We start from the raw sequence: 27,647 nt of genomic DNA, 5'->3' as shown, positions 1-27,647 counted from the left end.
TGTTTGCTGTGTCTCCCACTAGAATATAAACCATACAGGGCAATGTTTTGCTTTCTGCTGTATCAGCAGCTTCTAGAATAATACTTGGCATATAAGTTGCATAAATATTTGTTGAACCAATGAAAGACAAAGAGTGCTTAAGTACTGTTACTACTGTCCTTATTTCAAAAGACTCTCAAATTAAAATTAGGAGAAAGTACCACCTTTAACTATTAGAAGATGGTAAAAAATAATTGTATTTGGAGTCTTCAAATCACCATTCTTAACATTTAAATGATAGCAAAAAGAGTAAATATGTGATTACAGAAATAATGATGGAGGAGAACATGTGTAAAAAAGCAATTAACTTCCTTAATTAAGAAAGCTGGCCCCTGTGTCTCTTAGCTGTAATCTTGAGTTACAAGTTGTATATAAGGTGCCTAGTAGTATGGTAATATAAATAAGAAAAATAACTCAAAATTCCCATTAACTTTTCTTGACTATAAATGTGCGTTTGGAACACTTTATTTTCAATACTGTATAAATTACATGTAGCAATAAATATATATGTAAGTACTACTGCACCGATGGTGATGACACGTTAACTTCACCAGCAGACTTGGATGACTTGAGTTTTAATTTCTGGCAGTTGAATATATAGTAACATCTTACAAATATAAAGATAATTTTAATTAAGTTGTTAACTACAGGTGAATAAAAAAGTACCAGTTTCTGACTGATTTTTTTTCCCCATTAAGTACATCCATTACCTTCTCCAGGTTTGGGGTCCCAGCCCAGTCTCTCCCCTATAGGTGAAAAGACATCTTTCACAAACTCCTGGATTTCCTCATAGAAGTCTGTGTGGGACAAGAGAGTTGAGAGAATCCCCAGGTTACAGCTCAGGTCGCTCCATACAGTATAATTGGGCTCATTCACAAAAGCCTCCATGACTTTTAGAACCTCTACAGTGCTAATGATTCCAGCTCGAGCCTGGGATAGGAAAAAACATAAATTAACCTAGTCTTCAAAAAGCAAAACAAAAAATAAGCATGTATTTTCAGCATAATCTACTGCTTATACTTTTTTTGGTTTGAGGAAATGAGACTAAATAAGTTCAGAAGAACACCATTGAAATAAAATTCCTGTTATGAAAATATCCCTTACTTCTTCACTATTTATAAAAGAACTACTTTAAAAATTATACTAAACTCCCCTACTTGAGGAACAACAACAATAAACCAGTTAACTTCATATTTCTACTTGGTTTCTGGGCCCCTGATTTTGTTTTGAAATTTTTCATATCTTCAAAAAAACTACAAAAATAGTTGGGGCTTTAATTCTTGACAGAGGCTCTTTCAAAGCTGGACCTTAAAAACTGTGTCAACTTAAGCCTCTCCTTTACTCGTTTCCAAAAGAGCACAAACTGGAAGGCACTACAAATTGAGAGTTCTTTCAGCACTAACTAATGGAGTTGGGAAAAAGAACTTCTGTTACAGCAGCCAACTGCACAAATGACCCACTCTCCTGGGACAGGTCTCTCTTGGCAAAGAGATCAGAAGATGTAAAGTTTTCAGCATCAATGCTAATCTATGTTTATACAAAGGAGGAATCTAAAACCAGTGATTGCAGAGGGCAGGGAAAATTTCAAGTTCAATTGAAAGGAACACTAGGAGGAACGTAACAATTTTATCATAGTCAAAGACATCCAGAAATTATAAAACCTATGTTGGAGTCACAAAAATAATACTACTAGCTACTGCTTTAAGTCCTTTCTGGAATAAAACCAAATATAAATATATTTCTAAGTTAATACACACTATAATTTGAATAATAACAAAACTACAAAAGTTCTAGCTTTTCCTGCAAACTACTTTAGAAAAAACATAAAATCATCCTAAATTACTGCCAGATGTAGTGGTGCGTGAATGCAGGCACGCACGCCTGTAATCCCAGTGACTGGGAAGGCTGAGGCAGGAAGATCATAAATTCAAAACTAGCCTTATAGCAGTTCAGTGAGACCCTAAGCAACTTAGCAAGACTTCAGTCTCAAAATAAAAAAATAAATAAAAGGACTGGAGATGTGGATCAATGGTTAAGTGCCCCTGATTTTAATTCACAGTACCTCTGCCCTCCACCCAAATCATTGAAATATTAAAAAAAAAAAAAAAAAAAGTAGGGAAATTTCTTAAAGGCTTATATCTATTTCTATTTAAAAGAAAGAACTTTTTGTCTTATAAAGAATGGTTTGACTAAAGATAATTAAAAAAAAAACTGGCTTAGGAGTAGTGAAATGGTATTTGCTTCTGGTAAATTTTATAGATCCAATCTTGTCATTTAATTACTAACAGTCATTTGCTCCTTTCCCAAAGGTGTTCACATTCAGAAGAACCATATTCTTCTAATTATGCTTTAGACACTCCAGGAAAAACAAGATCCTTTAATCAACAAAATCTATCATATTACTTAAATGAGAGACACTTACCAAGGAGAAGAGGTCATTCTGTAATCCAAGTCGATCCACAGGAGGCAGAGAAAGGTCCCGAATGCCTGGTAATAAACTTTCCAGCATGGCAGAGCTATATTGGGTTCGATAAAATCCAACAGTTCCCAGATTTAACTGAAAAGATATCCAATAGGCACTATTAAATGCTTCTATTTATTTTATTTTATGTCTTTTTTGAACTTCCATTTATTTAACAAATCAACCTTTTGTATGTGTAAAATGAATTATGCTTTTAGATATATTTGTGTTAAAAATAACAAAGATCACACATGCTAACGAGTAGGGATTAAAACACAGAGCCCACAAAGTTAGCAATCAGTTGTCCAAAATAAATGCAAAGGCAAAAAAAACCAGAAACTTGTAACAATAGGGGCCAAAGTGAGGGATAGTAGGAAGAACATGGGAGAAAGAGAGAGAATAATGTTGGCTAAATTTCTATTTCTAATCTCAATGGATCGTTATAGATTTATAGAAAATATTTACTATATATAAAAGCACTTGATAGAAGACTCTCTGAGAAAGATTAAGCTTTTACAAACATTGAGTAAAAAGCCTCAACAATTTCATATTTTAAATTTTAACCTCCAGGAAGAACCATATTTTTCTAATTATGTCTCAGACACTCCAGGTGGAATAAGAACCTTTAATCAAAAAAATCTATCATATTATTTAGGTGAGAGATGCAATAAAGGTAATTTCATATTATTTTTGGAGTAAGGTAACCACTGATTTCTCTATAGGCTATTTACAAACAACTTAAACCATTTTTCTTTCCTTTTTTTTTTTTTTGTGACTGGGATTGATTGCATTTGTTAGGCAAGTACCCTACTACTGAGCTACAACCAAAAATATTTTTGAAAATACTTATATACAGTATAGTATAATGGTAAAATAAGAAGACATAAGTATTTTACTTCTTTTAATATTTATATTTTAGTTTTAGGCAGACACAATATCTTTATTTTTATGTGGTGCTGAGGATCGAACCCAGACCTCACATGTGCTAGGTGAGCACTCTACCACTTGAGCCACAACCCCAGCCCTAAATATTTTATTTCTTATAAATATTTTAAAAAATCATCCTATAATTCTAATGTAACTTTTATTTTATTGATTTCCCCCCCCTTTTTTCCTCTCCCTCTTTCATTTTGTAATGCTGGGGATTGAACCCAGGACCTTGCGTATACCAGATAAGTGCTCTACCACTGAGGTATGCCCCTCAGCCTCTATTTTATTGATTTCCTTTATCTTCTTTTTTTTTTTTTCCTGTGTGGTGGTACTGGGAATTAAACCCAGAGATGCTCTATCACCAAACTACATTCCCATCCCCTGCCCTTTTTTAATACCTTTATCCCTGCCACTGAGCCATAATCCCAGCCCTTTTTTATTTCTTAATTTTTTGGTACCAGGGGATTGAACTCAGGGACACTTGACCACTGAGCCACATCCTCAGCCCTATTGTGAGACATGGTTTAAGTTGCCCAGGTTAGCCTTGAACGTGGAATCGTCCTGTCTCAGTTCACTGAGTGGATGAGATTATAGGTGTTTAAAGTTGTAAGTCCACAAATGTTTTGGCTAACATGACTTTATACAGAGTCTATTATTTTTCTTTTCCACTTCAGTCTTATTCTGTTTTATTTGCTTATCTACCACACCCTTATCTAATTAAGAGCACATATCTGGATTATACTATTTGAAAAACAGCCCTAAATTTCACAAAGTTTTAGAATTGAAAGTCCTAGTCTATGGGGCTGAAATGTAGCTCAGTGGTAGAGCACTTGCCTAGTATGCATTAGTATACATGAAACCTGAGTTCAATCCCTGCACTACGCCTTCCTCCCCCAAAAAAGTCTCAGTCTAAACTGGAGCAGTAAAATTTAGAGAGAGTTATAAAATGCATTAAAGAAATCAGTTCAGATAAGGTAAAAATGGCTCTGCCATTTCTGGACTCACCTTAACCCACTGGTCTGATTTGACATTTTTCAAAACCACATTCATCTCTGGCTTATCCATTAGAATTTTAAGTTTGGCCTGATTGGGATCTTCACTAGTAGAGATTGTGATAGGAACCATCCACTGGGGACAGTCTTCTCCTAATCAAGAGAAGAACAAACAGAAAACCTGAAAATTAACTTTATCCTGGAAGAAATAGATGGTAAAATGTAGAGAGGACTGGTGTTGTTCTAGCCAGGGGCCCAAATTTAGGTGGTAAGCCAATAGCTCATTCTTAGTGCTACAGAAACTCTCCCAGCTAACCCAAATATTAGTGGAAAGGAAGATATAACTAGTGAAATAATAACAGCCTAAAAAAAAAAAAAAGGAGAGCAGTTAACTCATAGAATCACAAATACAACGATTTAACCTTAATCATTGTTTTCCCTTCACAAAGCAATAGACATAGCAATGATTTTACTGTGAAAATAAATTTTGAGTAGGTGAAAGTGTTCCCATTGCATTGCATTTAAAAAACAATTTTAAGGTGCAGTCTTTAATGGGTATACACACTGATGAAACACTGATATTTATTGCTATGATACAACACATCCTGGGAGCTGTTGCATTCTATTAATGAGGAGTCATATCTAAAAGTCAAAGCATTTGTAAGGCAGAAATACTATTTTAGATATCAGGCAGCAAAACAGACTTGCATTAAGATGCCAAACAAGAGTCCTTACCAAGTACATTAACAGTTATTTAAATAGTTGCATACTTAACATATGTAAGTTATATAGCCTAATTATCAGGCTAAACAACAAATTAAATCCCTCCCCTTCACACACTATTCAGGTTTTAATGTTGTTTATATTTGTCACTGAACATTATAAAAGCCTGTAAAACCTATCAGTATTTCAAAGCAGATTATAGGTATGAGGTAGAAAACAGCAACTATGACCCTTAAGGATTTATTTGGATATATTGTTTGACTTGTAAGGCATTTATTTCATTAAAAAAAATCTTTTATAATACTGTGAATTTAACCTAGGAGCACTTTACCACTCAGCTATATCCCCATCCTTTTTTAAAAAATTTTACAATTTTGAGACTGGGTCTCACTAAGTTGCTTAGATCAATGCTAAGTTGTTGAGGCTGGCCTCAAACTTGCGATCCTTGTATTTCTGCCTCCTGAATTGCTGGGATTACAGGTATGCACCATCACTCCCGACTTGTCAGACCTATTTATTATAAGAGTAATTCTAACGTTTTAAGAAGAGTTAAGGGCAGAGGCCATACTTCTTAATCCTAGGAGGATGCATCAGATCTTGAGGGTAGAACATGACAAGGCATTGGTGATGATAACATATACTTCTCTCTGTTGAGAACTACCATTCAGAGAAACACTTTACTTTTGGTTTTTTTTCAATCAAACTTTAATTTCCTGGATAAAATTTTATAGGTAGGGAGTCTAATGTGTTTGAAAAAGTGTGAGTTAAAAACATGAATTCATGGGCTGGGGCTGTAGATCAGTGGTAGAGCGCTTCCAGCCTCAGAACCACATAAAAAAATAAATAAATAGACAGATAAATAAATAAAGATATTGTGTCCATTCCTGTGACAAAATAAAAAAATATTTAAAAAATAAAAACATAAACTCAGGGTTGGGGAGGTAGTTAATTGGTAGAGTGTTTGCCTAAATGGCAAAGCCCTGGGTTCAATCCACATGTGGAGGGAAAAAAAGCAGAACTCATGGGGTTCAATTATTTTGTTTCAATTTCCTCCCTTGCCCTTTTATGTGTGTATGGGAGGGGCATTTGCAGTCTTCCTGCTTCAGCCTCCCAAATTGCTGGGATTACAGGCACATGCCATTGTGCCCAGCTAATCTCCACTTGTACCTTATTCGATAAGTGACCTCAACCAATTTAACCTAGTTGTACCTCAGCTCTCTCATGTGCAAAATGAAAATAATACCACCTATATATTTTTTTTTAAGAGAGTGAGAGAGAGAGAGAGAGAGAGAATTTTTAATATTTATTTATTTTTTAGTTCTCGGCAGACACAACATCTTTGTTGGTATGTGGTGCTGAGGATCGAACCCGGGCCGCACGAATGCCAGGCGAGCGCGCTACCGCTTGAGCCACATCCCCAGCCCAATACCACCTATATTTAAGCCATCCACTTAAGTACATCAGAAATCCTCTTTTATGGATTAAGACTAGATATCACTTCTTAGATGTTCTAATTCTTCATTATAGACTCCAATAATACATGGACACATGAGATTTTTTTAAGAAAGTAATTAAATACTACAAATAGCGTGTTGAATCTTATATTTTGATTTCTTAAGTCTCACTTTTATCCTTTTACCATCTCCTTGTTTTTATTAGTTCCATTATAACTATAAATAATGGATAATAATGCCAGGTGTGATGGCACATGCTTATAATCCCAGTGGCTCAGGAGGCTGAGGCAGGAGGATTTTGAGTTCAAAGCTAGCTGTTAGCAACTTAAGCAACTTAGCAAGACCCTGTCTATAAATAAAAAATAAAAAGGGCCGGAGATGTTGTTCAGTGGTTAAGCACCCTTGAATTCAATCTGTGGTCTGGGGGGTAAAAAAAAAAAAAAAAAAAAAAGGATAATATTTCCTATTAGTTGGAACCCACAACTGATACCCCAAATCATCAATTACCTCCCATTTATAGCCATTTGCTTACCAACATAAGGTCCACTGGCACAGAACTTCTTTTGGGACAACTTCAGTAATCTGTCATCTTCTACCTAAAGAAACAAAGTAAAGACTATAATAGCATCAACACTTTTGGAGCAGTGGGAGGAATATTCCTGTGATAAAGTAGATGACGGAACCAACAGAACCAAATGACTGATAAATACACAAAATGCAGCGATGATGAAGATGATGTACTATAGAATCTGTATTCTAAAAAAAGGCTGGGGCAGGATGTAGCTCAGTGGTAGAGTGCTTGCCCAGTATACATGGGCCCTGAGTTCCATCCCCAGCACTTCGAAAAAAATACATAAATAAATAGCTAGTTGTGGTGGTGCATGCTTCGAATCACATCAATTCAAGAGGCCGAGGCAGGAAGACTGCAAATTTGAGGTCTCTCTTGGAAACTTAGTAAAACACTGTTTTAAAATAAAAATTAAAAAAAAAAAAAAAAAAAGGATGAGGGATGTGGCTCAGTGGTTAAGTGCCCCTGGGTTCAATTCCTGGCACCATAAATCAATCAATCAATCAATTAATAATGGGTTTGTGGGGGCACTCAGTGGTAGAATGCCCCTGGATTCAATCTTTAGTACTGCAAAAAAATAAATATTAGGGGGCTAAATTGTGGCTCAGTAGTAGAGCACTTGCCTAGCATGGGTGGGACCTGGGTTTGATCCTTGGTACCACATAAAAATAAAGGCATTGTGTTGTGTCCATCTACACCTAAAAAAAAAAAAACATTAAAAAAAATACATATTTAAATAAATAAACAAATAGATAAATAGATATTAAGGCTGAAGCTATGGCTCAGCGGTAGCGCACTTGCCTGGAATGTGTGAGGCACTGGGTTCGATCCTCAGCACCGCATAAATAAATAAATAAATAAATAAATAAATAAATGTCCATTGATAGCTATTTTTTTTAAAAAATTAACAAAATAAATAAATAAATGGCAAATGTCCATGTAATATGACCCCTCAAAAGGGATGTATACCCAGTTGAGATGTTCCTAAAAGCAATGTATTAGTTTTCAAGGTATACAACACAATAAACAAGTTATATTAATCTTTATAAAGAAAGTCTTAAACTTTAGTCTTAAACTTCTAAGAAGCAGCAACATTACATTGGCATGTGGACTCACTATTCAAAATTTAAAATGCTTGTTAAACATGAAATAGGCATACATGTTGTTTCAAAGGATGAATTCTGCAATAAAACAAAAAGTGTGTGTGTGTAGATTGGGGGGCAGGCACTGAAAATAACTAAAAAGCCAGAACCAACAATAGCAAGTTCATCTGTTTAAAAAAATACTTCAACAGCTGGCCTTTAATCCCAGCAATTCTAGAGATAGAGGCAGAGGGATCACAAATTCACAAATTCAAGGCCGGCCTGGGCAACTTAGTGAGACTCTGTCTCAAAATAAAAAATAAAAAGGGATGAGGATGTAGCTCACTGGTTGAGTGCCCCTGGGTTCAATTCCTAGTACTGCATTTAAAAGAAGAAAAGAGGGCTGGGGCTGTGGCTCAGTGGTATCGCATTTGCCTGGTATCTGTGAGGCACTGAGTTTGATTCTCAGCACCACGTATATTAAATAAAAAAATAAAGATCTATCAACAACTAAACAAAAATATTTAAAAAAAGAAAAAAAACTATATGTTAGAGAGTTCTTCTACTTTCAAAAGAATTAAGTCACAGATAGCCTTTTATTTATTTATTTATATGTGGTGCTGAGGATCAAACTCAGTTTGTCTCTAAGTAAAAAAATTTAAAAATAAAATGGCTTAGGGATGTGGCTCAGTGGTTCAGTGCCTAACACATGCTAGGCTAGCACTCCACTGCTGAGCTACAACCCCAACCCCACAGAGAGCCTTTTTATTATAATATAAAATGGGTGAGTTTAGCTCTGTACATAGACAAAAAAACAACAAAAGAAATAGAGCAACACCTTTAAGTAACTAGATGGGGAAAGTAAGCTCAGTTTCAGTAACACTAAGAAGCAGTGGTATTCCTGTTTTCTATTTGATAACAACTATGCTCTTAAAAGTGTGCACTGGAGGCAGGCATGGTGACTCATGCTTATAGTCCCAGATACTGAGATGAGACAAGATCACAAATTTAAGGCCAATCTAGACAACTTGGTGAGACTCTGCATCAAAATTAAAATTACAAGGGGGCTCAGGGAAGTAGCTCAGTGGTAGAACACCTATCTAGCATATATAAGGCTTTGGGTTCACCCCACAGTCCCCCCTCGAAAAAAAATTTTTTAAAATATATTTTTAGATTTTGATGAACATGCTAGGCAAGTGCTCTACCACTGAGCCACAACCCCAGATTCCCCGCTTTGAAGAAAAAAATTAAAACTAAGAGTTCACACTATATGTTATCATTAAACAGTTTAATAGTTTTGAGGAATGAAATATTTAGAGATGAAAAGAACAATCATCTTTGTATGCTAATATCTTTCTTCTTTTTTGAGTCATTGGGATTACAGGTATGTCTTATTTTGAGACAGAGTCTTGATAAACTGATGAGAGCCTTGCTAAATTAAGGAGGCTAACCTCGAACTTGCAAACCTCCTGCCTCAGACTCCAGAGCCCCTGGAGTTACAGGTATATACCACCATGGCTGGCTTGCTAATATTAAACAAGTCAGGTAGAGAGATAACTACTTGTCAAATCTATATGGAATGTCGAGTATAATCATATATCATGAGTCATCTCATAATAGACTTTTCTCCTAAGTAGACAAAAGAAGATTAAAAGAAACACAATATAGGTCACTAAACTTAGAGGTAATCTAGTCCACCAAATATATAAATTACATTCCCTAAGTTGACATTTCAAATCCTTGCAATCATTTAACTGAGAGGTCTTCCAGTATGTCTACTTTATTATAAATCCACTCATATTTTAAGTTAAGATATGGCTCTAGAAGGTTAACTTGCAAGCATCCACATTAAAATGTTCTTTGTAAATGTGGCTGCATTTTGAGAGTGTAAGGGCTGGTTTAAATGTCATGTAGAATACTTGTAAAATTATAAATTTAAAAATTATAAAATTGTAAATACTTTGTAAAATTATACTTGACTTTATGAACAGTTCAAGACAAGAAAAAAAGTTATAAACTCGGCATAGTGGTGCCCACCTGTAATCTCGGCAACTCAGGAGGCTGAGGCAGGACTGCAACTTTTGAAGCTAGCCTCAGCAACTTAGTGAGGTCCTAAGCAAATTAGCAAGACCCTATTTCAAAATAAAAAAACAAATAGGGCTGGGGATGTGGCTCAGTGGTTAAGTACCCTTGAGTTCATTCCTCTGTACCAAAAAATAAAGAGAAGAAAGTGCTATCAATCTTTTTCCTTAAAAATGGATAGCAACTAATTCCCAACACAGCTCACAAAACCTTGACAAACACATTTAAGAGAATAATTTCATAAGTAAAACTGAATTAAGACAAACTTTCTGGTAGGCATTAAGGGTTCATGTGTAATTTTCAGTCCTGCTGGAGAATAACTCATTCTGAAGTACTCCTCTTTAATTCAGGTTCAATCAATCAACATTAAAAACAATATTATAAAAGGAAATTATAAAGGCATATTGAATTTTACCAATTTTTTTTTCTACATTTAATCAAGTGATTACATGGTTCTTCTATTTGGTTCTAGTAATATAGTGAGATTTTCTTTTTTTAAGGTGGGGGTCTCAATGAATTGCCCAGATTGCCCTGAATCTTTTGATTCTTCTGCCTCAGCCTCCCACGTAACTGCAATTATAGGTCAGTGCCACTATGCCCAGCTCTTGTAGTAAGACTTTTTAAATATTAAATCAACCTTGTATTTCTAGAATGAAACTCATGTGGGGATTGGGGTTTATTTAGCCCAGTGGTAGAGCACTTGCCTTGCATGCCTAAAACCCTGGATTCAATCTCCAGCACCAAAACAAGAATAAACATCAAGTAGTGTTTTTAGAAGTAAACCAACAAATTTTCACAGTCTTCCTGAGGATAGTACAAGTAGACAATTTTGTTCCCTAACTATGTATAATTTAATGATGTTGGGCAGGGGCAAAGTCACTGAGAAAAGAGTACAAGGTTGGTATAAATTTCACTACAATTTAAAAAGTTCAGAAAAGCAAATTTGGTAACACTAAACTGAATTTCATGCAGTGTAATATCAGACAAATAGGACTTTTTATAAGTTTACCTGTTCTGCTTCCACATAAATGAGAGGGAATCCCATTTGTTTGGTCCAGGTATTCATCACAGCTGCTATGGGTTTGCCACTAGCATTTTCTAAACTTTCCCAAAGATCCTCTGGAAGGCAAATCACAAACAATGATAATCTAAAATGTTTATGTGTTTATTTTCTTAAAGCAAATTAGAAATATTATTTAACTCTTAACACTACAATGCTGACCAATTCTTTGTTTCTTTCAGGTTCAGGAAACAGTAGGCCAAATTAACATCTCCTTATAAAAACTTGGCTTTCAGTCTTTTTAACAAATGGTGCTGGGAAAACTTGTTATCCATATGTAGAAGAATGAAACTAGACCCTTCTCTCTCACCCTGCATAAAAATCAACTCAAAACAGATCAAAGACCTAGGAATTAGAACAGAAACTATTTAACTCCTAGAAGAAAATATAGCATCAAGACTCCAGCATGCAGGCACAGGCAACAATTTTCTTAATAGAAGATCCCTAAAGCTCAGGAAATAATGCCAAGAGTTAATAAATAGGATGGCAGCAAATTAAAAAACTTCTGCACAGCAAAGGAATAATTAGGAATGTAAAGAAGAGGACCTACAAAATGGGAGAAAAATCTTTACTACTCTTCTGACATAAGATTAATATCTAGAATATACAAAAAACTCAAAAAATTTTCACACACACACACACAATAATAATAATAATCCAGTTCCCCAATACCAATAAAATAAAATAAAAATAAATGGGCAAATGAATTAAACAGACACACTTCAAAGAAACGGAAATGACCAGTCAGAATGGTAGTCATCAAGAATACAAATAACAGTAAATGCTGGAGAGGATATAGAGAAAAGAGGAACATTTTTTGGATTGTAAATTAGTACAACCATTACATAAATCAGTATGGAGGTACCTCAACAGATTTAAGCATGGAACCACCATATGACCCAGCTATACCACTTCTCATTATTTATCCTAAAGAATTAGTCATCATACTATAGTGATATATGTATACCCACATTTATAGCAGCACAATTCACAGCAGCCCAGCTATGGAACCAGCTTAGGTGTCCATCAACAGATGAATGAATAAAGAAAATGTCATACACACACACACACACACACACACACACACACACACGGGAGTTTTATTCAGCCATAAAGAAAAATGAAATTATGTCATTTGAAGGAAAATGGATAAAACTAGAAACCATTATGTTAATAAGTCAAACTCAGATGTCAAGGGTTGTATGTTTTTTTCTCATATACGGAACTAGAGAGGAAAAGGTAAAGAAAGGTAGGTGTGGTTAGATATCACAAAAATCAAAGGGAGATCAGTTAAGAAAAGGGACTAAGAGATAGAGGCGGGGTGGAAGGGAGGAAGCACTGGGAAGTGATACTGGCCAAATTATATTGTTATACTGTGTACCTATACAAATATGTGATAATAAATTCCATATTATGTACAACTATAATGCACCAATAAAATAAATAAAAAACTGGTCTTTTATTTTAAGATGTTCTTAATCATTCTAGCATATAAGAAAAATTATAAACTATAACAAAAGACAAATGAGTTCAAACAAGAAATAAGAACAAAAATATAGAAACTTTTAAAACTCACTGTGTAAATAAGCATTGTATCCATTCAATTAACCAGTTTTAAAATATTCATTGCTTATCAAACTGAAGTAAAACTCAGGGTTAAATTCATATGGTGGAAGATAAAGCAAAATACCAATAAGGGGTACATACTATGATGGTAGCATGCACAGAGGAAGGAAAAGCACATAAAGAAAAATCCAAAGAAAATAAAGGGTTCACAAGTATGATTTTTAGCCTTCAACTTGGAGTTGTTCATCACACACACAAGGGAATAAAGGTACACAGAATAAATGGTCTAATGTACAAACAGGAAAAGTAGAAACAATAGCAATATGTTCAATAAGCTCCAAGAAAGTAGGGTATGAGAGTGGGAATAACAGGAGATGAGGCTAAAACATTAGGTAGGGGCTAACCTATTGATCACTGGCATACAAAAAGGCATAGACTTCAGTGACAATAAATAGGAGGATATGATCTGATATTCCCTCTAGCAAGATAACTCTAGCCTCAGTATAAGAGATGAACTTGAGCTGGAGTTGTGGCTCAGTGGTACAGCATTTGCCTAGTATGTGTGAGGCACTGGGTTTGATCTTCAGCACTACATAAACTAAACAAATAAAAGTATTGTGACAATCTATAGCTAAAAAATAATACATATATATTAAAAAAAGGAAGAGGTGCACTTGAATAGAATGCAGCAGGGCAAGAAGTAGTGGATAAGTAGGCATTGAACTGCCAACTGACTTTCATAAATAACAAGGAAAAAAAATGTTAAATGGTAGGCTTTGCTTTTCAAAAGTGTGACCCATGACTTAGTAGCACTAGGTTACCCAGAAGTTTGTTAGAAATTTCCCACCCTGGATAAAGTGACAATGCTTTCAATACTAACTCAAGCTATTAAGATTACCTGTAGCAGCATTCTTTTGTTGGAACTTGGTTAAATACATATTCATTCCTTTCTTAAAGTCCTGAGAAAACACAATTTTTAAATCCAGAAGAGTCAGATTTTGGAATTTACAGTATATATGCATATTAGTAGTCAAAAGCAAAATTTACTCAATTACTAAAGTATCAGATATACTGAAAAACATCTATCCCTCTAACATTTACTACCTTTTAAGAATGTATACACTTAGTCTTCTAATTAAAGTTTTAAATCAGCCTCCCATTACCATCCCAAAACATACTTGGCACATTTTTCTTCTAAGAGACCACAACAGCAAATAAAATAAAAAAAGAAATGAAGATAAGCCAAAAATTACCTAGGAACTTAATTTTTTAAAAAGCCAGACATTTTATCCATGCAAAATTTAGGATTTCACCACAAAAGAATGGAAGATTTTTTAAAAAAATTGCTCTTTTACCTTATCCCCAATGTAGTCATGTAGCATTCGGATGACAGATGCACCTTTGCTATATGATATAGCATCAAATATCTCATCAACCTCAGATGGATGGCCCACACTGACCTGGCAGACAGTGTGATTCAGGGTTATGACAGGAAGCAGACAGCCTGTAATACTGAATTACATAAAGAGCTTTCTAGGAAAACCCTTCTAACTTATAGTTTTCTGCCTTTAGATCACTCACAATGTGTATCTTAACCCTCAAAAGGGCATAGTAACTAGTATTAATGAAGTAGAATATATAACACAATCCCCGTTATCTTTCAGAGCCTAGGTTCTAGTCCTGACTCTGCTCTTCTGGCAGGTAAATTGTTACAGCTCTGTTTATTCTTGGTGGGGAGTGGGAGGGAAAGGAATATAGAGATGTAAAACATTTGATTTCTTATGTTAATTTTAACTATTCATAAATATATCAATCTTAGCTAAGTATGTCAAAGTAGGATTATAACTCTAGTTCTCTGAATGTAAAATATATATGTATATACTAACTGAAGTAAGGATAGGCTAACTCAAGAGAATTAAAATATGCACAAAAACATAATGACAATAATGAAATAATCTGTCCAGCATTTTCCTTCAGAGAAACAATGGAATCATAGTGTTATTTAAGACATATGGTTCCTACAGTATCATTCTACAAAAATGTACATAGCACCGTCCAAAATTTTTATATGAGCTACCTTAAAATGAAATATTAATTAGAACTTATTCTTTTTAGATCTTCAAGACTGGAAATATGAACTATAAAAACAAGTGAAGGATAGGGATATAGCTCAGTGGCAGAGCACTTGCTTAGAATGTACAAGTTCCTAAGTTCAATTCCCAGTATTGCAATTTTAAAAAAAGTGGAACCATTCGTGCAATTTTTCTGGCTTTCAGAATCCTAAACTTCTCCATAATTAATTATTCATTTCACTGAAAGGAAAGCAGTCATAAGCCAATGGTTGGAAAGTATAGCTCACTTCAATAGGATGGCTGTTATCTAAGGCATCAAGCTCCTGGGCTCGGGTGTAATCAGCAGAAACAAACTGAGTCCAGATATCATACTCTGGAAAGCAGTGGTCTACACATAGATACTCAATCCAGGATGCGAAGCCTTCATTCAACCAAAGATGAGTCCACCATTCCTAAAAACAAAAGGTTGAAATATTTGAAAAAAACAAAATGACTGCAATTCCACTAATTTGAAAAGCATGTCCCTTCTACTATCCTCCAAAACTTACGATTTAATCAACTAAAATTAAATTGAAAACATTTGTGAAAAAAAGAGAAGCATCAGATGTCAACAAAGACCAACTAGATATCAGAGTCATGACTGAGAGACATTTTCAAAACATTGCTTAAATAACTTCTTACTACCAAAGGACAAAAGAAGGAAAGTGGGAGGGAAGGAACCTACAAATGGATAGGAAAAGAGAAAAGATAAATACAGGTAAGAACAGAGGTATCATTACATAAAATGTAGTTACAAATTTTTCTTAAACAAACAACAAGAAACCCAGAAAGCTATCAGAACAAAACAGGAAAACTGGAAATTATTTCTATAATGACTAGGAAAAAAAATGAGAAGCTGATTTGAACTTTCTAGATAAATAGAAAAACAATACTACTTCAATAAGATTTATGTGAAATTAACAGAAATGTCATAGCAGGAAGTAGTTCTGTAATGAATGTATTTAAGCATTTATGGAATTCAAAATTCTCACTATTTTAAGAATATATAGCAAGGGGCTGGGGTTATAGCTCAGTCGCAGAGCACTTGCCTAGCATGTGTGAGGCACTGGGTTTGATCCTCGACACCAAGTAAAATAAAGGTATTTTGTGTGTGTGTGTGTATATACATATATATGTATGTATGTATGGAGAGAGAAAGAAAGGGGAGAGGAAGAAGGAGAAATTAACAAAGAACAAATGGGTGACATAAAAATAAAAAATTACATTTTTTAAAAGTCAACTTTTTAGACAGTTATCTTAATCTAATTTTTATTAAAGTTGATTATAGGGGCTGGGGTTGTAGCTCGGTGGTAGAGCACTTGCCTAGCATATGTGATCCTCAGCATCACATTAAAAAAATAAATTAATTAAATAAAGGTATGGTGTCCATCTATTAAAAAAATAAAAAAGTTGATTAAATTTCTTAGCAAAGGAAGGACATATATTAATCTAAGGCAGAGACCAAAATCCTAGTGTAAAACAAAAGTATTTAGAAATACTGAAAAGATCAAATACTTTTAACATTATAAGATAGGTGGCTAGTTATCTCAGTGCTACTTAACTAGTAGACTCTATTAAAATAAACTGTTGTTTCAGTTTATCAAACAACTCACATCTATAATAATTAGAACGGTTATATAAATCCAGTAAAAAGTTGCTGGTAAACAATATGCACACATTTCCTTTACTAAAATTTATGGTAGTTTCAAAATAAAATCATAAGTTTTCTAAAAGCTAAGGAAAAAATTTTGATAGAAAGTAGCAAACTGCTTCATTAAAAGATAATTTTTTGCATGTATTTGAATGCAAGCACTAACACACATAATTCCACATGAAATTTTATTTCAAAAAATTTTTTTTCATTTGTAAGTAAAATTTTAAATATTCAAAGGTAAAGGAAAGAGTTTATTTTCAAGGACTGAATCAGGCATGTCATACTTGAAAATGCCATACTTTGTTCCTTGTTTCTAAAACATACATATGAATTTAAACAACATTCAAGCCAGGATCAACACTTTAGCAGCCTAAAATGCTATCAAGGAATCTGGCTGGCTCTACAATCTCCAGTTCTTTCACTGCAGAGGTACTTTTAGTTCACTTAATATCCTGTGCTCCTAAGGGCTTCCATAGACAGGATTTATTTGAGTAAGAGTGAAAGGTCAGGACTAATGTACAGATTATTCACTGCAAACACTCTGATAAATGAGGATTTCAACAGCACTGTTGAAATTTTAATATACCTTTATTCTGTAGTCATTCTGTAGTTTTAGCATTTTTTTTTAGCTTTCATTTCATCATATTTCAACTTAATATTTTAGGAAACAACAAAATGGCCCCCGAAAACATTTCAATCTAATCAAAGATCAGTTTGTTATTTATCTGGTTACATTTCAGCTAGTGAACCACAAAGATGACTCAAGAAACTACAGTTAGCCTGGAATCTCACTGCATGTTACATTCATCTTTACCAAAGAGGAATGTTTCTCACCCAATTTAGTATCTTGAAATTCCCCATTTGCAGACAAATTATAGAACAAGTTAAATTGTCCATATGTTCTCAATCAACAGAGAGATTATGAATGCTTTTCAAAGTAGATCTTTTAAAATAAAATTTTTGAATCAATTATTTCTTGGCACAATGTTACAGCCAATCCTGAAACATAATGTGGCCAAAATAATACACAGCAAGATGAAAATAAATATATTTGAGCACTTAAAAATATTAAATACCATAGTAACAAGATTTCCAAACCATTGATGGGCGAGTTCATGTCCCACAACCAGAGCAACCCACTGGCGTGATGAAGAACAGGAGTTTTTTGGATCAATAAGCAATGCAGTCTCCCTGTGTTAAAGGGGGAAAAAATTGAAACAATTAAAATATTGTAATAAAAGCAGACTTGCACAAGTGGGGAACATTCAGATCAATTAGATACCAAGAAAACATTTTTTAGCATACACAGGATAGAAAAAAATTCTAGGAATATTCAAGACTACCCCAAATAGATGTGAAACAGTTTAATTATCTATTTGTTTTCTGAAATTTTAGAAACACTTTGTCTAAGGGATTAGGGATAATTGTGGTAGAGAAGAAGTCCTTCCATTAACTGAGGGAAGTGGTGGGGAAAGATGCATTCCAATGTCCTGAAAAGAACACTGAGCAGGATGTCCAAAACTTAGTGCATCTAAAAAGGCGATTGAAAGTAGAAGGCAAAAAAAATGTTTACAGACTTTGTTTTAAAATTTACATAACCACATGGTTGTGTTGTGGTGACAGAAATGTAAAAACTTGGCTAGAAGATATGAAATCAGAGGTTCTTCAAACTGGATAAATAACTATCAAACTACTGGAGGAAGAAAAGGCACTGAAATGAAAGACTCAGCCAAGAATATATCCAAAAATGCTACTAATGCCAGATGCTCACTTTTAAAATTTTACATGCAAAGATAGTAGCACCAGAGGGGGATGTCCATCTGCGTTTTTGAAATGTGCATGGAACTGGAGGGAGCCAGAAAAATTTATACCAGATCATAAAGCAGAAGCTGCTCAACAGTGATTAGGAGGAAGCCCTTATGAAGACAATGATGAGAAAGATAGGGCAGAGTAATGCATCATTAACATACCTATAAGTAACAAGGCCCCAGTTCTCCATGGCACCTTCATAAAATAAATATAAACATTTATTGATACATATGAATGTTTCTTCCTCAAAAATCTCAAAATTCAAATAAATTTATTACAATTCAGCAATAAAATGAAATTTACTTTACCAGCTGCAAAGTCTGCAATAGCAATGAGATCAATTTTAGGTAGAGGATAAGGAACATTGAAGTAGTCTTTATAAAAAGGCAAGGTTTTAGCAGCAACCTATAAAAGTATAAACAAAAGAACCACCTGATAAGTATTTTATTATAATTCATATAGAAATCCACAAAGGAAACCTGTTGCAAGCCAAAGTATCTCAAGTTACTAGAAATCAATCCCAGGGAGCCCTACTTCCAAAGACTGCCTTAGCCCCAAGCTTTGTATACATTGGCCAAACCCTAATCCATTTGTAATTTGGTATGAAAAAAATATAACTACATATTTTCTTGCCCTTTTCCTAAATAAATAAATTTTACTTTTATATATAATCGTTTTTTTTTTTCAGAGCTAGAGTTTAAATCCACCGCTTTGTGCATGCTAAGCAAGTGCTCTCTTACTGAGCTACATCCCAAGTCTGACTTATATTCTCTGAATCATTTTGTAAAATGTTAATACAACAAAGTTGGTATTTCCAAAGTTCTATTAAAAATAAAACCAAAGTAATACAACAACTTTCAGATTAAATTATAAATAATGGTACTAAGTAATTGATCAGAAATGTAAATTCCCCAACCTGGAGTTATGGACTGTTGGAACAATCCTCTTCAAGTACATTTACCTCTAACGCAAATTTTCCTTGCTCTGCTTTGCCAACAGGGGTGTAAACACGAACACACACACCATCTTTTGACCTTGTTTCTACAAAGTCATATTCACCCACAACAAATGCAACCAGATATGTAGACATAACAGGTGTTCGAGCAAACTTCACTTCCACTAAATTTTCATCATCAGGGTATGGTTTCCGGTCAATTACATTCTTTAAAAAAAAGACAGGGAGAATAAAGAAAATTTAAACAGATTTACACTAATACCTAAGAGTAAACACAGCCAAAGGCTGCAGATTTCAATGTTTTTCTTTTCTACTTTTCAAAATGGCTTGCTTTTCCATCCCAATTCATCCAGTGCTACCAAGATCTTTCCTCTCAAGAAGGAGAGTGATTTGATAAAGCACTCATAAAAACAGCTGGGGGCTAAAATATTCAAATTACGAAGACTTGTGAGAGGAAAAAAAGAAATAAACTTTTTAAAAAATTCTTATTATATACCAGACACTGGGATGTTTTAAGTAAGGTTTCAAAAACTTTTCAAATGAAATAAGGATAGGAGAAAATTTATCAATAAAAATAAATATAACAGTGGATTATATTTTAAAGGTACAGATTTCTAGATCTCAAGCAGTCTCTACAATAAGACTGGATCTGAGCAAATTTATAAGAAATGTTCACTTTACCCTCAGAAATTAATTTTTCTCTGGTGTTCTCCTTTTTGTCCTATTCAAACTCTTTCTAATTTCCAAGGAAAATTTATTCAAGAATAGAACCTAATAAATTCATTTACACTAAAATATAAATTAATATTTCAGTTTAATATGTTAGCTTCCTCTCTAGGAATATTTAAGAAGAGAATGACATTCTATCTATGGAATTCTCTCCACTAATAAATAGACAAAAACTACTTATTTTCAGGTACAGTAGGTTTTTCCTAGTGCCTCAGAGTCACACTATAAACTGCCGGCTACTACATGTCTTAAACAAGGCAATTCTAGACAATACACTTCAAGTGATGAATGCTTACTTTATTTATGAATGAGATCAATGACAGTAGTGAAGAGAAAATACACTTTATAGCTATAACTTCTGGTATTTAATAAGAAAATTAAGACCTTTTTCATTTGGGTAATATCTTTTAAATTTCTTTTTATATCTTTAATAAAGAAGTAGATAATGTTATTCATGTATTTAACAAGAAATTTCTTCCATGAGGAGGAAAACTGTCCAAAAAATAAGGCAACTATGAAAAAGAGGGCTTACCTGAAAATAAAGAAAACTAATACTGGTGTTTCTGTTATACACTGTACTAGTGGTTTCATGTTATCCAACCTAATCAGCAAACTAAATATACCTAAGCCTATTAAATATTTAAATGGACTTATAAAACACAAACATACCATATTTGATAAAGCTACTCTGTCTTTAGGAACAACCAGTGAGATATCAAAAGTTGCTTTGATTGCAGGTTCATCCCAGCAAGGAAAAGCCCTCCGGGCATCAGTAGCCTTAAGAAAAAAATATGAAAATACCACGAAATTAAATACCACAAAAATTAAATATCAAAGTACCACAACATTAACCTAAAAGGTAATTTCAAGACATAATCACCATTTCTCCATCATTCATTCCTTCATTTGATCAATGCCAGGCAACAAGCTACAATACTAATTACTAAGAAAATAAAATGCTTGCTCCCTTTGTCATACCAGCAATTATCTAGGAACTAGGTCTACTATAGATCTTAACAAGATATGGGAATCATTTATAATTATATATTTGCTTTTAATAAAACATTTCAAATTTAATGTAATTGACTTCACCAGTAATGCTAACATAACACAAAGCACAGAACACTCAACAGTATGCTGTAAGGATTCAGAGCTGGGAAAACATGAAAGGCTGCCTCTCTCGCTTTTATTTTAAAATTAAAGTATTCTCCATCTGGTGTGTTTGTGTGTTTTGTTGTTTGTTTGTTTGTTATCTGGAATGGCAGCAACGGGAATAAAGATAAATGCTCTGTCAATTCAAAACAGGTCATTAGTTTAATAGCATTTCCATACACTACAAGTAAAACTATTACCACCTCACCTACTTAAAAAGACCTCAATCTTTCTTTAAAAATTAAAAAAAAGAATCAGCTACCTGGGAAGTTGTGGTAGGAGAATTGTAAGTTCGAGGCCAGCCTGGGCAATTTAGCAAGACCCTGTCTTGAAATAAATAAAAAGGGCTAGGGATGTAGCTTGGTGTTAGAGTGCTTGCCTAGAATACTCGGGGTCCTGGGTTCAATCCCAGTTCCATTTATTAAAAAAAAAAAAAAATTAACCAATCAAAATCAAAAAGAATGCATTTAAAGCAAGATAAAATCTAATGTCTCTGAAGGATATCAGTAATAATAAAAGGAACTTTAGAATCAGAACAAAATTATAAAATGGAATGAATGATAAGAACATGAAAAGACATAAAATATGCAGAAGTAGTATATTATTTCTGAAAAAGGATTTCTTTTCCAATGTTAGATGGCTAGCTAACAGCGCACTCAAATTTAAGTAAATCATATGATTCTATCAATGAATACACAAGATAGTAGAAAACATGATATAATGAAAGAAATTACAGCACAGAAAATTTTAAATTAGAAGCAGCAGCTGTAGAGAAATGAATTCATACTTGAGAATATTAAATAAGTGACACAGATAACAAGATTTAAGTTTTAAAATGTCCAAAGGATATAGTGATAAAAGCAATGAAAGGTTCACTTGAGAGACACAGGAGCTAAATTTATTACTAACTGGTGTTCCTGAAGAAGAGATCACAACAGATACTACAAAGAAAATGTAATGGGAAAATTATGCTACATTGAAGGAAGATCTGAATCTGAAAAACCAACAGGGTTCACCAAGTAATATGCAAAACTAATGAAAAGTTAGCTCCTGGTAATTTTTTTTTTAATTTTCAGGATCAAGAAATAATTTGATACTGGGCACACTGGCCCACACCTGTAACCTCAGTGGCTCCAGAGGCTGAGGCAGGAGGATCTCAAGTTCAAAGCCAGCCTCAGCAATTTAATGAGGCCCTGAGCAACTCAGTGAGACCCTGTCTCTAAATAAAATTTAAAAAGGACTGGGGATTTGGCTCAGTGGTTAAGCACTCTTGAGTTCAATCCCTGGTACCTGCCCCAGCCCCACCCAAAAAAGAAATAATTTGAGAAGGAAGAAAACAAAGCAAAACAAAATAATGTGTTACCTACAAAGGAGAAGAAACACTCTAGTCTGTGATTCCTCTTGATAAAATGATTTGTGAATGACTTTGGAAAAATATTTATAGACTTTTGAAAGGAAAAGTTTTTAAGCTAATTGTATTATTCTTATAGTTGAACAATCTGGGCTTACTACTCACTGCTGTAAGAATTCATACCAGAGGGAACTACAGGATGTTTCACCACCCTATTATATGATTTGGCTGGGTAAGCTGGGACTAGGAAGAAGAGATTCACTCCAGGTAGAGTGCTGTCAGAAAGTAGGGGCAGGAGCTAGGCACAGGGACATGTGCCTATAATCTCAGCAGTTTGGGAAGCTGAGGCAGGAGGATCACAAGTCTGAGGCCAGCCTAGGCAACTTAAAAAGACCAAAATAAAAAATAAAAGCTTGGAGATGTAGCTCAGTGGTAGAATGCTACTGTGCTACATCCTCAGTGCCAAAAGAGAGAAAGAGCACATGAGCAAGTAAGGGCAATTCTAAGAGTGGGTATTTAAAAAAACCCGTAGGGAGGGCAGCCTAGAGCAAGCATAAAACTATAATGGGTAAAAATGCAGTAGTCACTCATTTTAACAGACAAATGGAGATATTTGGTATTTTGTGAGCCAAAATGACCTTGTTTTTGTCTATGCCTAGATGAAATTATGAAGTATTCTTGTTTTGTCTCACTTTATCATGGTCTCAGATTTCCCTTATCTGAGGTTGGTATTTTGTGATATTGTTTATGACCAACAGGAGAAAAACACAGACCAGAGCAGCTTCCAGATAGCTCTTTTGTTTTTCATCAACAAATCTATATACCCAGTAAAACTGATCAAGTATAAAGGCAAATAAAAGGTTTTCAAATATGTAAACGCTCAGAAATTATACCACACATACATCCTCTCTTAAAAAAAAAAAAAATTTGGAGGCCAGGCAAGGTGGCACACGCCTGTAATCCCAGCAGCTCAGAAGGCCGAGGAAGGAGAATTCCAAGCTCAAAGCCAGCTTTAGAAATTTAGCAAGCCCTAAGGAACTAAGTGAGACCTGTCTCAAAAAATAAAAAAGGGCTAGAGAAGTGGCTCTGTGATTAAGTGACCCTGGGTTCAATCCCTGATGGATGGATGAATGGATGGAAGGAAGGAAGGAAGGAAGGATGGATAAACAAAGAAGTTGGAAAATGAACATCATCAATTCTATCATTAATTCATATTGAAATTTACAGAAATAAAATTAATTAGATTTAATACACGGAAGGAAGGAAGGAAGGAAGGAAGGAAGGAAGGAAGGAAGGAAGGAAGGAAGGAAGGAAGGAAGGAAGGAAGGAAGGAAGGAAATTGTTTTGGATACATACTCCCGTCAACATTCCAGGATGAAGTGTTCAAAGGATTACAAAAAGGCTTTAGAATCATTCAGACAGAATTAAGCCTAAACAGTAGTGGCAAATGTTATATTAAAATAACAGAAGGAGGGCTGGGGGTGTGGCTCGGTGGTAGAGCACTTGCCTAGCATGCATGAGGCACTGGGTTCGATCCTCAGCACCACATAAAAATAAATAAGTAAAATAAAGGTATTATGTCCACCTACAACTAAAAATTAAACAAACAAACAACAACAACAAAAAAAAAAACAGAAGGAACCAGGCGCACTGGAGCACGCCTGTAATCCCAGTGGCTCCTGAGGCTAAGACATGAGGATTGCAAGTTCAAAGCCAGCCTTAGCAACCCAGCAAGGCCCCAAGCAATTCAATAAGATCCTGTCTCTGAATAAAATACACAAAAGGGCTGGGGATGTGGCTCAGTGGTTAAGTGCCTCTGGGTTCCATCCCCAGTACCAAAAACAAACAAACAAAAAAACCCAGAAGGTTTAAAATTCTTGAAAGAGAATATATACCAGGTAAAATAAGTTGCACTAAACTGCACCTAAAATTTCAGATTACACAAAACAAATAGTCCAAGGATAAACAAAGAAGTTGGAAAATGGACATCATCAATTCTATCATTAATTCATATTGAAATTTACAGAAATATATTTAATTAGATTTAACACATAAAAATACCATTAGCAGATTTGAAACAATTTATATAACTTACACTTGAAAGACAGCACAAATACCGTAAGTAAGATAAACAAAGGAAATGTCAAAGGAGCAAAATAGCCAGGTATGGTGACATACACCTACCCAGGCGGCTGAGACAGGACTATCAAGTTTGAGACCAGCCTGGGCAATGTAATGAGACCCCATCTCAAATTGAAAAAAAGGGTTAGGCTGTAGCTTAGTAGTAGAATACTTGCCAAGCATGTGCAAGGCCCTCAGTTCATTCCCCAGCAACACACACACACACACACACACACACACACACACACACACACACACATAAAGGAAGCAGTGGTAGCAGCAAAGGAATGTCACAAAATAGCTAATAATGTAGTAGGAAAACCCATAGTTATCAAATATTAAATTGAGAAAGGTAATTAAGAAAGGCACATAGTATAAAAGCAATTCAACGAGGCATGGTAGCACATGACTGTGATCCTAGAGATTCATAAGGCTGATGGGCAGAAAGATCACAATTTTGAGACGAGTCTTATGCAATTTAGTGAGATCTTGTCTCAGGGGGAAAATAAATTGGGATACAGGAGGGATGAAGCTCAGTGGTAGAGGACCCCTGGCTTTTATCCCCAATAAGGGGTGGGGAGGACACAACAGTTCTGGCAGGTATTGAAACTTCTTTCCCTGTATGTGTATATACCTATATATAATCATTCCCAACACACACACTTAATTCTCTCCATTTTGAAGATAGAAACAATGGCTGAATTTAAAATATTCTATAATTATGTTCAAAGGCATGTAGTCTCAAATAATTATCCCAAATAGAATAAAGTTTTGTAACATGGTTAAAAATCATAATGTTAGAGAAGAATAACACATACCTCAAACTGTGTTACAGCAGCATAGCGCACCTCTCCAGAAGGGGTAGTATATTTACTTCTATAGAAACCTTTCATTTTGTCATTCAGCTCTCCAACAAAATCTATCTTTAAGGTTCCTGTACCTGTGATTAAAGATAAATAAAAAACACTTTTATGGATATGTTAAGTACAATTATCAAAAATATGTGCTCAAGATACTACAGTCCGTTAGCTATTTACAATGTTCAAATCATTCTTTCCTTTCTCAAACACTCCTGCACTGGAGAGAACAGTCTGAAGTAAATGGCAAACTAATCCTAAAATAACTTTTCAAATCTAGTTTAGGTAAATGCTCAGAAAGTTCTTTATTTTTTTTTTCTTCTGGTACTGGAGATTGAACCCAGGGTCCTTTACCACTACACTACACTCCCTTTCCCCATTCCCTTTTATTTTTGATTGAGAGACAGGTCTTGCTAAATTGTCAGGCTGATTTGGAGCTTGTGATCCTCCTGCCTTAGCTTCCTGAATTACTAGGATTACAGGCGTGAGCCACCTTGCCTGGCTCAAAGTTCTTTAACTTTTTTAACCTAAGTCTCAAATTATGAGTACATGAAGATGGGAACAGGAAAGGAAACATTTATTATTAAATGCCTGACATACAATACTATTCATAGAGTTTTTCAAATATTTATAATTATAAATTTGGAAATAGGTACTATCCTCATTTTTTCAGATGAGGAAACTGAGACTGAAAAGTTATATAGCTTGCTGAAGGTCATAATAATTAGTAAGCAGCAAGAGTGAGATAAAATGTTTTAACCTAAAATTCATGCTCTCTGTCAATTATTCTGTATGGATTGCTCTTTTAAGAAAACTTCATGCACAAGAAGAAAAATGTAGCCAATTACTCCTTCATTAAAGACTGTGCTATCTGTTCAATCCAAATGGAATACTGATTGCATACTATTGTACACAGGGAACACCAATGACTTAATCAGCAAAAAAGGAACAAAACAAACTCAGTTACCTCAGTCAGTTGAACAATGATATTAAAAAAAATCAAATTGTGTGAAATATGATATGTCAAGAACTATGTAATGTTTTGAACAACCAACAATAAAAAAATTAAATTAACAAATTATTAAAATGAACAAATACAAAATACTAAATATGAATTCTATTGTTGTATAGAGCAAAACCAACTTCAGTGTATGACTTGCTTTAAAACAACAACAAAAAATATTATCTAGTGGTCATCTGCCAAATGTACATTCATGGCAAAACAATAATCTCATTTATAAATCAAGCTACCAAAAAACCCTCAAAAATGTTGAATTTGTAATTGATCTTTTTAAAGCCTATTTTTAACAAGGTCCAGAGCATGACAGTCTAACAAATCAAAGATATGGTATAACTACAAAGAAATTAGCCAATCATAAAAAACTTGTTATATTCTAGTGTTTCAAACTGTTATTTTTAGAATGTTGTAGAACAATGTTGATATTGGTCAAAATGTTTTTGACCTTCTTTCTCTTGACATATTATTTTGGATGATATTAAAGTCAAATCTTCATCTTCTAAAACTGAATCTGCTTTTTTGCAAAAATCCAAAATCATGAGAATTGCAAGTTTACAAAATAAGCGAATGACAAATTACAAACTGTTTCTACACAAAAACAAAGCTTTCTTATGTGCCTCAAACTAGTTTGAAAGTAACTTAAATGAAAATTTCAGACCTCTGTAGCAAACCATCACCAAAGACAAGTGCCACATCTTAAAGTAATCATGTTGGAAAATCATAACTCCTCAACTGAAGTTTAATTGAACAGACCATCTGTGATGGTTATTTTTTTTTTTAATCAGACATCTTCGAACATCTGAGGGGACAATGAATACTTTTGTTGTTGTTTTGTTATTGTTGACGAACCCAAGGCTTAAGGCATGACAAGCAGGCAATCCCATACTAACCTATACTCCCTGAATGAATGCTTTTTCTTCAGAATTACAGATT

General features: G+C 34.3%; 1 protein-coding gene across 1 annotated transcript in view; it reads right to left on the bottom strand.

Moving 5' to 3' along the window:
- Window positions 1–27,647, bottom strand: part of Npepps (aminopeptidase puromycin sensitive) — a 92,665-nt gene that overhangs the window by 15,124 nt on the left and 49,894 nt on the right. The window contains exons 4-17 of the mRNA XM_078042139.1: window positions 25,658–25,779; window positions 20,885–20,992; window positions 19,493–19,693; window positions 18,840–18,936; window positions 18,693–18,726; window positions 17,799–17,913; window positions 15,317–15,481; window positions 14,313–14,417; window positions 13,856–13,916; window positions 11,341–11,450; window positions 7,132–7,195; window positions 4,436–4,575; window positions 2,462–2,596; window positions 750–969 (exon numbers count right to left, since the gene is read on the bottom strand). Coding sequence (XP_077898265.1) covers window positions 750–969; window positions 2,462–2,596; window positions 4,436–4,575; window positions 7,132–7,195; window positions 11,341–11,450; window positions 13,856–13,916; window positions 14,313–14,417; window positions 15,317–15,481; window positions 17,799–17,913; window positions 18,693–18,726; window positions 18,840–18,936; window positions 19,493–19,693; window positions 20,885–20,992; window positions 25,658–25,779 — 1,677 coding nt within the window. The remainder of the gene's footprint in view (window positions 1–749; window positions 970–2,461; window positions 2,597–4,435; window positions 4,576–7,131; window positions 7,196–11,340; window positions 11,451–13,855; window positions 13,917–14,312; window positions 14,418–15,316; window positions 15,482–17,798; window positions 17,914–18,692; window positions 18,727–18,839; window positions 18,937–19,492; window positions 19,694–20,884; window positions 20,993–25,657; window positions 25,780–27,647) is intronic.

This window comes from Ictidomys tridecemlineatus, chromosome 3, assembly GCF_052094955.1.
Source record: "Ictidomys tridecemlineatus isolate mIctTri1 chromosome 3, mIctTri1.hap1, whole genome shotgun sequence".
NCBI classification, from domain to species: domain Eukaryota; kingdom Metazoa; phylum Chordata; class Mammalia; order Rodentia; family Sciuridae; genus Ictidomys; species Ictidomys tridecemlineatus.
Note: the sequence above shows the minus strand (reverse complement) of the source record. Positions and strands in the feature narration are given on the sequence as shown.